This window comes from Lutzomyia longipalpis, chromosome 4 (genome assembly GCF_024334085.1).
Source record: "Lutzomyia longipalpis isolate SR_M1_2022 chromosome 4, ASM2433408v1".
In the NCBI taxonomy this organism is placed as follows: domain Eukaryota; kingdom Metazoa; phylum Arthropoda; class Insecta; order Diptera; family Psychodidae; genus Lutzomyia; species Lutzomyia longipalpis.
Window position 1 is genome coordinate 24,133,178 of NC_074710.1, and position 11,991 is coordinate 24,145,168.

General features: G+C 39.0%; 6 protein-coding genes across 7 annotated transcripts in view; 3 read left to right on the forward strand and 3 right to left on the reverse strand.

Moving 5' to 3' along the window:
- Window positions 1–11,991, forward strand: part of LOC129795035 (probable asparagine--tRNA ligase, mitochondrial) — a 1,173,171-nt gene that overhangs the window by 1,038,627 nt on the left and 122,553 nt on the right. The gene's annotated exons all lie outside the window — the stretch shown is intronic.
- LOC129795002 (sodium-dependent nutrient amino acid transporter 1-like) overlaps window positions 1–11,991 on the forward strand; it is an 899,230-nt gene that overhangs the window by 764,686 nt on the left and 122,553 nt on the right. The window lies entirely within an intron of this gene.
- LOC129795042 (polyglutamylase complex subunit TTLL1) lies at window positions 2,044–5,464 on the reverse strand. Its single transcript, XM_055836057.1, has 4 exons — window positions 5,160–5,464; window positions 4,749–5,083; window positions 3,193–3,979; window positions 2,044–2,327 (listed from the first exon to the last, which is right to left on the reverse strand). The coding sequence occupies exons 1-4, from the start codon at window positions 5,210–5,212 to the stop codon at window positions 2,195–2,197; spliced, it is 1,308 nt and encodes a 435-aa protein (XP_055692032.1). The 5' UTR covers window positions 5,213–5,464; the 3' UTR covers window positions 2,044–2,194.
- Window positions 5,363–6,069, reverse strand: LOC129795106 (39S ribosomal protein L23, mitochondrial). Its single transcript, XM_055836145.1, has 2 exons — window positions 5,666–6,069; window positions 5,363–5,586 (listed from the first exon to the last, which is right to left on the reverse strand). The coding sequence occupies exons 1-2, from the start codon at window positions 5,957–5,959 to the stop codon at window positions 5,428–5,430; spliced, it is 453 nt and encodes a 150-aa protein (XP_055692120.1). The 5' UTR covers window positions 5,960–6,069; the 3' UTR covers window positions 5,363–5,427.
- On the forward strand, window positions 6,064–9,726 carry LOC129795066 (cytochrome b-c1 complex subunit 8). 2 transcript variants are annotated; one of them, XM_055836095.1, is made up of 6 exons: window positions 6,089–6,131; window positions 6,339–6,973; window positions 7,048–7,181; window positions 7,247–7,364; window positions 7,549–7,759; window positions 9,107–9,726. In XM_055836095.1, exons 2-6 carry the CDS (start codon window positions 6,877–6,879, stop codon window positions 9,480–9,482), a joined length of 936 nt encoding a protein of 311 aa, XP_055692070.1. In that variant the 5' UTR covers window positions 6,089–6,131; window positions 6,339–6,876; the 3' UTR covers window positions 9,483–9,726. The 2 variants fall into 2 exon arrangements, with proteins under 2 accessions (XP_055692071.1, XP_055692070.1); XM_055836096.1 differs by lacking the exons at window positions 7,048–7,181; window positions 7,247–7,364; window positions 7,549–7,759; window positions 9,107–9,726 and having other exon boundaries at window positions 6,064–6,131; window positions 6,339–6,662.
- On the reverse strand, window positions 9,520–11,135 carry LOC129795056 (nuclear inhibitor of protein phosphatase 1). The gene is made up of 4 exons (XM_055836084.1): window positions 10,995–11,135; window positions 10,715–10,929; window positions 10,436–10,653; window positions 9,520–10,367 (listed from the first exon to the last, which is right to left on the reverse strand). The coding sequence occupies exons 1-4, from the start codon at window positions 11,021–11,023 to the stop codon at window positions 9,762–9,764; spliced, it is 1,068 nt and encodes a 355-aa protein (XP_055692059.1). The 5' UTR covers window positions 11,024–11,135; the 3' UTR covers window positions 9,520–9,761.

The window sequence follows — 11,991 nt, forward strand, 5'->3', positions numbered from 1 at the left end:
GTAAGTGAACTGTGCAGGTTTTTTTTTAACTTCTTTGCCGTATTTTCCTTCCCTCCACCACTTTTGTAAAATTATGTATATAACTATGTAGTATATTATATATTTTTTTCAGACTGCATTACTTTTAACGTCCACTACATGCGTCGTGTGCGGACTCCTCGCGTTCATTGCCTTGGCTTTTCCCCACCCCAAAACGTAAAAGCCTCCCTTCTTTCGCGAAAAATCAAGCTTTGAAGGAGATCACCGCAGTATGTGCAGAAAAAAAGCACAAATGAAGAGAAAATACCGTAAAAAGGGGTGAATTGGAGTAGCACATTCTCATTTTTTTTATTTCATTCGGTGTTTCATGTTGTTTCATTGGCTTTGGACCACCAACATTGGGCCATCAGTGGGTAAATCTACTTCTTGTAAAGACAAACAGCCATCCCCAGGTGCTCCACCTACTTCCTATCCTTCTCGAATTGCCATTAACCCCAACAATTCTGTTTCTATTATTTTAATAACGTTTAAATGTTTCATCTTGAAAATCTGCTAATTGTTCATTATGTCTAGTTTTAATGTATTTGACTATTTTAAATTTTTTAACAATGACTTTGCCAATTCTTCGTAGCTTATTGGGAAATAGGACAAGAATTTGTCCAAAATCTGGCTTTTCTTTGGCATTTTAGCTTGCTAAGCTCTGCAGAATTATTTGACCATATATAAGTTTTAAACGGAAAAATAGTTTTCCACCACTTTGTTTGAATTCCCGGATCCACCAGGCTTAGGCTCATTGATCCTTATCCCAATCGTTTTCCGCAGCTCCCATTGGATTCTCCTTTTTGCCTCTTGACGGATCCCCTTATGCTGCTCGCGTGGGGTGTCTCTTTTTTTTCCTGGCGTAGATGCCTTTTCTTCACCAGGTTCAAAAACCACTCCATCATTCTAATCCAGGTGTGAAGGGTGGACAACCCGAATTTGAGTGCGTCTTGTGCAATTGGGAGCTGCACCACAAATATAACAATTCTGAGCGCTGCTGGTGCCAGTCAGATTGTTGCATACTTTACCGTCCACCATGGTTAGATGGAGGAGGTGACTCACGGTGAAGTCCTTGTACAAGGTGGGGACTAGTTGATTGATTACCTGCTGCAACCCCTCTGTCGGTTCTGTTGTCAACTCTGGATGTTCTTTGATAAACATTAGTTTTAATGGACGCGGTCAGCGTCGGAGCTTGGATCTCAGTCCAGAGTTATAGAAACAATTCTGTCTGGGCTTTCCGCACAAGTCAGGACCTTCCTCAGTGGCCGTCAGGAAAGGCAATTTATTACAACCAGTTTTACAGTTTGGAATTAGTTGCTAGTGAATACCAACAACTGTCCTCAAAATGCTTTAATTCACTGCAAATTCGCTGCATTATCAAGTGGCCGCAATATGTGTGTGTTTGCAACGACCACTAATTAAAAGTGGACTGTGTGTTTGCTTTCCCTTATGGGGTTTTCACGGGCTTCTTTACCGATTACCGTTTTATTTCATGATTTGTAAATTCACCATATTAATAATTAAGGCTAAACAAGAAAAGGTTGTAAGTTTGTTAGGGCGCCGAACAAACTTACAAACTTTTCTTGTTTAGCTTATTATTTAAGGTTAAGTTAGAATAAAAAGACAGAAAATCAATTAACCTTCTTTTGAGTATCTTTTCATCTGCACTTTTGTCAGTGTGTCGAACTGGGAGATTTTAAAGTCATCCCAATGAAAAATATAAAAAGGATATATCTGCGGATATTTTCCTACATCATGATACTTCTCAAAAATACTTTAAAAAATTAAACTTTTGAAGGAATGGCAGTTATCTTGCATAACTGATCTCAATTCACCCCATTTGACGGTATTGCAAAGTTGCAGAACTCCTTTCGCACGTTAACACACTCAAAATTGCACTCACCAAAGCCCGCGTTGAGGCTATTCGTTCATGTTCATTATATTTCCTACACAATCCGACTAAAATGAGTGGAAAATAAACTGCAGCTTTTCATTCATGCACAAAACAAATTTTGCAGTGCATTATGCAGAATCACAGGTTAAAGATAGCAACGAAGGTGGTTGATTGATGAGCCTGTGATGATTGATGTTGTGCTGCACTCAAAAACTCGCGCACAAATAAAACTTTAAAATGGTAAAAGTTATCATAAAACGTTTTTAGGAATCACTTTTACGGTCATTTCCATCGATTTCCATTGTGTTTTTTGCTCACAATTGACGAATTTTCATCTTGTGCCGCAATTTCCTCATCCAGGAGCAATTCAAAATTCCCCAATGCCTCTTGATTGGGAATTTTATTCCAGCGAACACTGCAATGAAAAAAGAAAAAAAACTCTAACCAATTATTCAACAATGCATGTCTGCGAATTTTTGCAGCAACAAAATTACAAAAAAACATTACTTGGTGAGTATAATTGAAAAAAAATATATCGCATTAATATTGGAGTGAAAAAAAAAACGATGGAGTGGAATTTATGACAAAATAAAGAAACAACCTTTATTGTGTCGGTTTTGGTTAAATAAATGGGCAAGAAAAGTATTTTCTTTTCTCTTTTTCAACCATATAACGTATGAGGGTGAAATTTGCAAACTTTCATTCATGTTCTTTTCATTTTTTTTCATACACATACATACACGCACAGTGTATTACCTACATTACGTGTAAATTGTTGCTTCCGCTTTCCATTTCGGAATTTTTCGGAAGTTAATCACTGACTTTTAAAAAATTCTTATAATAATTTAATTTTGTATTTGAAAATGATCTCTTCGTTACAATGTAGTGTAGCGTAGGCGGTACACAAAAAATATGAATTTACACGACAATTTATGATAGAAAGGAGTTTATTCACTTCATATAGGGAACAGGGGCGCAGACAGATATCCCTCGAAATGGACTAAATAAGAAACTAATGTAATGTTTCCTCGCAAATTTTCCATCGTAGGAAAATGGTTTAAATATAAAATGTTAAGTCTTTATATGACTTTCATATGGCACAGAAAGAATTTTCTAGAATAGCTAGAAATTAGGAAAAAATATCAAAATGGTTTTAATTGTCCGTCTTTAGAGCTTTAAAAGCTCTCTGTATATAACGTAAAATATTTTAAGGTCAAATATAAAATAAAAAAATGAAAAGCGCATGAATTTAGTGAATGAATAATTAATTTAACACTCACTCAGGTACCCCATCAGGTGGTAAGACAACAGAGAGAATATTATCGATGAGCTTGTACTTGAGGATCCTGTCATTAACTGTGGTCGATGTGAGTGATGGTGATGCATTTACTTCAACAAGCCACGGCTTTAGCGTATTGTCTATTATAATGTCGTAGCCATAGCACTCGAAGCAATGACGATCACTCGCCATGACGGGAGACACGGCCCTCAGTGAGTGCACAATTAGCCATGTAATTGATCCGAACAGTTTATCGGTGACCTCCTTCCCGCGCGTACCCTCCAGGTACAGCCGTAAATTCTGGACACTCCACTTCCCGCCATGGAGATTATTGTACTCACCCCCATGCTTCTGGACACTCACATTGGTCAGGTGCACGTACATGTTGTCCAATTCAGTCACGCTCGTATCGTACTTAACCGTGCAGAAGCGACAGAAGCCCAATTTGAATTGATAAGCCTTGAGTGGGCGGAAAGAGGTGACGAGTACATAGAGGCGCAGATCAAACTTCTTCCCGCCAATTAGGAGGGGATTATCAATGTAGCGTGATATCACGTAGCTCTCCTTCCCAATTTGCGGATGAAAAGCCGTTTTTGCCTCTCTCGACCATTTTTTCAACTTGGACAGTTTATTAATGAGAAATATTCCAGCACCTTGAGACTTCCCGCATGGTTTCATTATCCACGTGCTCGATGGATTCTTCCTGTACTCCTCCACGAACATGTTGTAGTCCGCGGGAAGGACAAATGTTACGGGGATAAAGTCCAAATATAAGTATTTGGTTCCACCTGAAAAACCGTTAAAGAATTTTTTTTTTTAATTTATAAGTATGATTCATGTTAAGGCAGCTTGAAGTTTGTACACTTTTTTTCCCGGAACTGTTGGATGTGCTTCCCGGAAAGTGCCATAAGTGCCTCGAAGTTGTACAGTCACCCTTCGCATTGCATCAGGAAGTTTCTAAGGGATCTAAGGAACTTTCTTTTCAACACTCAATTGATTCTTGATTTCATTTAGGGGTCCAAATCTGTCTATGTAAGGACACTGCTTTGTAATTGCTTAGAAGCATTTTTATAGACTCCCTAAATGGACAGATTTGGATCCCTAAATGAAATCAAAAATCAGCAGGGTGTTGAAAAGGAAGTTCTTAAGATCCCTTAGAAACTTTCTGATGCAATTGGAGTACTGACTGGACGATTTCCAGACACTTATGGCTCTTTCCGGGAAGTACATCAAACAGTTCAGGAAGAAAAATTTATTCAAAAAGTCTACAAACTTCAACCTGTTTCATGTTAGAGATGAAAAGGAAAATCTTCTAATAAGACATTTCTTTTTGAGGGATCTAATTTGATACGTTGGACCCACTCGGAAAAATTCTAAAAATGTGGAATTTTGTAAAAATTGAAAAAGAGGTTAACTCGCATTGGCTTTCAAAATGGCGGCCACAACAACAACAAATATGGCCAATTTTCGATTTTTTCTTAAAGTAAGTCATCATATCTTCCCGTTTTAATCCTTAAAATCCCTTCCACACGAAGAAAGACAGAAGAGCCTTTTTACCTGTTTGATTTGTCTCCGTCTTCTCAGCCAGAGGGCTTCCATCGCGCTCTAAATCCTTCCTGTAGCGTTTTATATTTTTCACAAGAAGATCCTTTCGCGAGAGCTCATAGTGATTTGGAAAGTGATTGATGATTTGATTGTCGTGCATACGGTAGCCACTGTCAACACTGAAGATATTGCGACAGGTCTGTGTACCTGCCCAGTAGAAATTCCAATCATCATCAGCTGCCACCTGAACCCATCCACGCTTCTCGAAGTTATTTATGAGGACTGATTTGTCGAGATCCGTGCAGAAGTAGATTTTTATCTTTTCATGATTCCCAGATGGGGCGATCCTAAATGTATACACGAACTGGCAATGAGTTCTTGGACTTCCCTTGTTGAGGAGGGATTTCTTGACGTCTTCCTTACCTGCCGTACATGGTGGCTAAATTTGTGGTAACGCGTTTTGATTCATGAGCCATTTTTTACTTATTAATTTACTTTTTCACTTGAAGACACTAAAGGTAATTTTGAAGGGAAAGAAATCAATGAGAGGACAACAATCCCCATGTTACCTGGACAACGTATGGAGGGGTCAGGAAATTTTAATGATTTTCTTTACAATAAAAACATTTTTCTTTAATAAAGTTTATAACTAACAATTTATTTAAAATAACTGAGCTTGGATGATTGATGACTAAATGCTGTACCATCCGGGAACTGATGGTCTACTCTTATTCCTATCGAGGAACTTTTTGTAATTCTTCTTTGCTTCATCCAGAGACTTTTCGTCTTTAATTTTATCCTTTTTCTCCTTCGGGAAGATATCGGGAAACTCAAAGGTCATATCACGTGGCTAAAAAATATATTTAAAAAAAAATATTTTAAAAAGCTTTTCAGGAGATTCTTTAGGGAAATCCCCGGAGGATACTTACCAGAGTAACATAGGCGATCTTAACATCATCAGCTTTCTTGATGTAACCAAAATTGGGATCTTGAGTTGTCTTCCCACTCTCAATCCTTGTTCGTACCTCCTTCACTGGGATATTGTAGATCTTCTCAAGATAGTTCTGGACGTCGTACTTTGTCATCTCCAGCGAGCAGGAAAACTGAACCACATTTTTTGGCTGCTCATGTACCGGGCGGATGAGCTTCATCCAGAAATTCGGGAGAAATACCCGCAGCTGGGGATTCCCTTTCTGATAGATGGGATACCAACGTGTTGACATTGCACCTGGAAGATTACTTCCTCAGAGATTCAGGAGATTTTCCAGGATTTACCCGAGTAAAGGATGAAAGGTCTGCGATGTTTTTATTTTTTGACAGTTGCGTTTTGCAAAAGTTGGCAGCCCTGTCGTGCAAAATTCTTCACATAACCTCACAACCAAGTTTTCTTGCAAGGTGCGTAATTTTCGTATTTTCCATGTATTTTCTTAGTTTTTCTCAAAGAAATTGTTCAAAAATTAGCTATAAATGTGCCAAAGTAGCAAAAGAAGTCCGAATTTATTGAGAATTATTCTTTAATTGCTTAGATTTGAGCAATTTTCCATTCGATTATGTAATTTTTGTTTGAAAATCAACCTTCACTGACTTCTAATTTTTTTTCAGTTCCTCAGCGAGGATAGTGAATCAGGAAGATGGGAAAGCACTTCGGTGAATTGGCCAAAGTTCGTGGGATTGTTACCTACAAATTGTCCCCCTTTGAGCAGAGGGCATTCGCTGGTGTTATCTCTCATGGAATCCCGAATACATTGAGGAGGATTCGTTCCAGCATCTTCCGTGTTGTACCCCCATTCATCATTGGCTACATTGTGTACGATGCTGTGGAAAGTCGCCATACCCAGCTGAGCCGTAAGAATCCAAAGGACTACGAGAATGATGTGTAGAGAATGAATGAAAATCATAAAAAATAAATAAATTATGTAGAAAAGATGGCATTGGAAGCAAATCGTCTGCTAAACAATCTTATCTTGCAAATGTTTTGCTTTTGAGACTTCTCTTTCTAACCTTTTACAAACAAACTATAGTTGGCCTTGTCGCGCACTGTCAAAAAGACGAATTTTCATTTCATAAAACGGACAAACGGCAAAGCGTTGAATTTTCTCTCATTTTTCTTTTGTGGAAAATTAAAGCCTCTAGTGCCACAATGCCACGGACAAAAGTCTCGAAGAATCCCAAGAGGAATCGGGAGCAAGCTCAGGATGATGCTCTGTTGAATTATCTCCGGGAATATGATGAATACGGTAAGCACGCCTTCCCATGTTTCCCTCCGGATTATTCCGTTTTTCCTTCACATTTTGGGAATCTCTGCTTGCAGTTGAAGCGGAATTTGCGGCTTTGGAGAACAAGCACACGGAGAATATTCAGCGGATTGAGAGGGAGACCCAGGAGATCCTTTCTCTTATTTCCGAAGAAATTCTCAATATGAAAATTGGGGACATCAAAGCCATGGTTAGTTCTTCCCATTTGTTTTCCTCCCTCATTCTTCTCATTCAGGAGGTTCCTTTGTTTTCCAGACTGCTTCAAATCTTGCAGAAGTCTTCCAACTTCTTCAGGTAAACGTCGCTGAAACATTGAGTTCAACGCGAGAGGCGAATTCCGTACGAAAGCGGAAGCAATCCAAGGAGGATGAAGGTAAACTAATCATTTGATGAATCTTTGCATGAGATTATCCTTCTGCACGCATCCTACCTCTTTTTTACATCACGCTTTTACACCACATAATCATAATTCATTCATTTCGTGCTTTTGGTTTTTGGTTTACTTCGGGAATTCACTTTTGCCACCTTCTCTCTGTGTGGGGGCGCTCATCCTGAAGGTTACCTTACAGAGGGACGTACTTCCGAGAATACCACGACTGTGGCTCCAACTTCCGCAATTCGCGGACCATTGTCCGCAGCACGTGCCAAGATGCGACGCAGCAAGTCAACAGGGATGATTCCCAGCGTCCCACGTATGCCACCGAGTCGCCTAAAGCCACCGACGCCACTCAAGGGCCCCCTTGTGCCGCAAACGGAGCACAAATCAAGGTAAATTCCCCTTTATAATCCCATTTCGTTGATTCTTTACCCGACTGGAAAGAAAAAGGTCCCTTTTTGGGGGTTTTGTTTTCCTTAACCCTTGAAGGATTTTGCTGGCCCAATGGACTTTTTTAATCGCCACAGATTTTAAATCTATTTACAGTCAGGTATTGATTAACGTCGCATGGGATATACTCTTTCCACTCATTATTATTAATGGGTGGAAAGAGTATATCCCATGCGACGTTAACCAATACCTGACTGTAATATTTCGTGATAAATTCTACATCTGTGTGTTAGGGGAGTTTCATTACTTCAAAATCGTCGAAAGAAAACTTGAAAAAATATTTTCTTTTGATAGAAAATGAAGGTTAAATTTTTGAGGTTAGAAATTTGAAATTTAATTGATTTTGATAAGATTTGAATTAAATGGTCTCTAGTAAATTCAATAAAGATCAAAAAATCATTTTTCTTAAATTTTCAGATAAAATCATATGTTTGAATTCAATTCAATCAAAATCTAAAAAAATTTTATGAAAATCGAACTAAAACTTATAAAAATCGAACCCAAATCATTGAAAATTTATGTGAATTTAGCCAAAATCTATCTCAATTTGATAAAAAAAAGTAATTTAATTTAACTAAAATCTGTTTTTCGTAAAACTGAACCTAATTCATTAAAAATTGAATTAGATTTTATCAAAATTTTAATCTTTTAACAATATCTAGCCTAAAGTTATCAAAATCGTACCTGAATTATTCAAAATCTAACCTATTTTGCCCATTTTATTCAAAATCGAATCAATTTTATTAAAAAAAATGTTTTTTTTTTAAACAAAATCGACCAAAATTTGATCAAAAATGAATTTATCCATTTCATTGAAACTTAATCTCTTATCAAAATTGAATCAAGATCATTAGTTTGGTGTCGTTTGTTTGCATGGCAGAAAATTGATCAAGCGTTAGAAAAAACAGAACGTTATAAGAGAAATGTCAAACGTGTGAGAAGAAACGTCAAACATATAGATGAAATGTCAAATTAAAAAAAGAAACGTCTGATGTTAATCTTTGCTGTTAATTCAAATGTAACAGTCATTTATGATTTTGTTAGCTCGTTTCTTTTTTTCTCTCATTTTTAAGGATTTTTAAATTTTATTCAGAGAAGCTAAAAATACTTCCTTGACTACACCAAAAAATGCAAAGAATTACGTCACAACATTGTTTTTCGTATGTTTCAACGTGTGAAACATAAAAATGTTAAAACTTATTGATGAAACATTGGCGTGAATGTTTCAAATTTACTTTCTTCACAAAATTTTTTTCTGATAATTTTTTTTTTCTTTTTCGAATAATCAGATCAGCCTATCGGACTCCATTGACTGCTCCGCAGCGCATCAAGTCATCTAGTGCTGATCGCATTGATAAAATCATGCCCAAGATGCCGATTGATGAATCGCTGGCCCTACTGCGCTACCCACGTGTCGGTGAGACGCTCGTCTCATTGACTGGGAGTCCCGTAGTTGGGTTTTCGGGCAGTATGGAACCCACGGCGAGTGTGAACATTCCCACAAATGACGGAGTATTGTCCCTCCGTCCCACGGCATCGTCAAACTTCGATGCACAGATGATCAGTCAAATTGATCCGGAAACTTATCAGAATCTTCAGCAATTGCAGAAAAATCTGGCCATGATTGTGGAAATGGGCAAGAAGAGTATTGCCGCCAAAAAATAATTCAATCGTTTTGCGCGCGCGAAAACTTCATCAATCATTTGAAATTTTCATACTTATTTTATTAATTTTTATCTGGATTAATTCCACTTTTAGCCGGATTGCTTTTGAGCTCCCAACATTGCCCTGAATCTCGGCCTTTATAAATTATTTTTGTTTTGATTCTCTGAAATCTTGTTTAGATCTTGAGAGTAAATTTTTTTGTAATGAATTGGAGTAAAAAATAAAAACAGAGATGAATTGAAAATGATAAAATAAATTGAAAATTAAGGGAAAAGAAGCTTAGAGGCCACTCATGAGGGGCTTCCGTCCTGGCCATGCTTCCTTGGCGTACTTCTTCTTTCGCGGTTCGTCTCCAGTATGCATTTCGGGCTCCTCAATGCGCGACGACGGAGCTGGAGGTGGTGGCATCTTCTCGGGCGTCACAGCAATGTCCGTGGGGAGGACATCGGGTGCTGGATTGGGCAGGAGGAGTCCCAGTTTGGAGCCCAAACTCAGTGGAGCCGCCCCTTCGTCCACGTCCATTGAGTACTTGCCATCATCGGCAGATGGGGGGAGACCGTGATAGAGATGCGGGACAAGGGCAGTGGGATGAAGGTGCTTTGCAGCATCGGCGCTTGTGCTGGCATTCCCGGAGCTGATTCCCATGTCCATTTTTGCACGCTTCGTGGGTACCACTGTGGTCTGCACGAGGTTCCGGAAGCGCCCAATGGTGGGATCAATGTCCTCCGGATTGATAACAATCTCATCATCATTGAACGTCACGCTCTTCCGCATCCGCTTCCGGTTATTCTTATCCTTCTCCAGATTACTCTTGTACGTGGTATCATCGGCAATGCCCAGCATGGAGATTCGACGATTTGTTGCCGTATTGTACTCTGTTAAGTTCTACGAGGAAGAAATGACAAAGAAATGTCTTCCGGAAGCTCCAAAAAAAAAGCTCATTTTGTACTCACATCGAGTTCACTTTGACTCTCCGGAAGACCAAGAAGGGCTCCCTCGGTGGCATCTGACATGGGGATGTCTTCCATAATGTTGGGACGAACCCCCGTTGAGGGTCTCTCGCGTAAAATGTAGGATCTTGTGGAGGCTCCAAAGTGAAATTGGGAATTCATGTGCAGCTGCGTTGGTTTGTGCGCCTCCAACCGGATATTCCCAATGAACGTTCCATGAGCTACAAATTGCATCCTGTGAGATGAGGCAGACCACTGAGGATCACCAAAAAAGCTACTTACTACTGCCCAAATCCACAAGATAGGAGATGTGGAGGTGCTTGTGGTAGACGTAGGCAGCATGAACGCGTGAACAGGATTGATGATCAATGCAGAAATCATTGAGCTGAGAATTCCTTCCAAAGAGGTAGCACTTCTTCTCATCAATCATTAGCTTCTGGATGAGTTTGTCCTCCTTGAGGACGTCCAAATGGAAGCCCGTGGGTGGTTTTCCTGCCCTAAAAATATTTATTTGTTCCTTGAAACTCCTTTCGAATTTGCCCAAAAAAATGATTTTTCTCACCATTTGGGGACTTCGTAGTGATTAGCCATTGCAGGCAAAAGGGTCTAATTGCCCAGATAAAGTGCAGAAAATGTGAATTTTCCAATTTTTCACGAAGCGTAAAATGAAAACAGACTTGACAAGACTTCTTCCAGCAGGTGCTTTCAGCGCCTCTCCGCGGAGAATTTAGCAAAATCAAAGCCCAGTCGTTATAGGAATTGGGATTCCTCGTAGGGTATGCATAATCTTTGTGTTACTTTGTGGTTTGACAGCGCCATTTGTCCAGGATGGAGACCTTTCAGAGAAGCCACAACTACCTGAACAGAGGAGCCACCTGGAAGCTCGGAGAGTTATTACAAAGACTCCAAAGTTAGGAAAATCAGCAAATTGTCCCAGCAGCCTGCAGACTCCGTCATGCCGGTCGCATCGACCCGGATTCAATCTAATCATCATTTATAAATTGTAAGTTAGAATCACTGGGACACCATAAATGCTTTCTACAAGATGAGATCATGTACTTACACGCTTTATAATCAACAGTTTTAGAGACTCTATGTTTAGGCCCACTAGAACTATCAATCCCCGGAGTGGAATTAATCAATATTCTGAGACACAGCAAGGAATGATCCGAAACTCCAGCGTGAACGACACTTGACATACCTTCGATTAGCCTGCTAGAATATCTACTGAAAATGTGATCTATGACTGTGAAATTATTCTTGTGGGTTCACTGATTAAAGACTCCAGATTGTGTTCCGACAACATAAGATTGTATTGAATACTCTGCGATGAACCATTCAAGATGTCAGAGGTTTGTTTTAGAAGAAGCAAAGGAATCGGAAATTTCTAAGGCCAGAAAATTTTTTCTATTTTCTGTACTCATCTTTTCTCATCAGGTTGGATCACCAACACTCCAATTGGAAAAAAATTAGTAAACCGAATGACCAGTAAAATTAATGTCAATTTATCAGTTACACTTACATTCCGAACTGAAACTAAGGTTATGGGTCTAATTCTG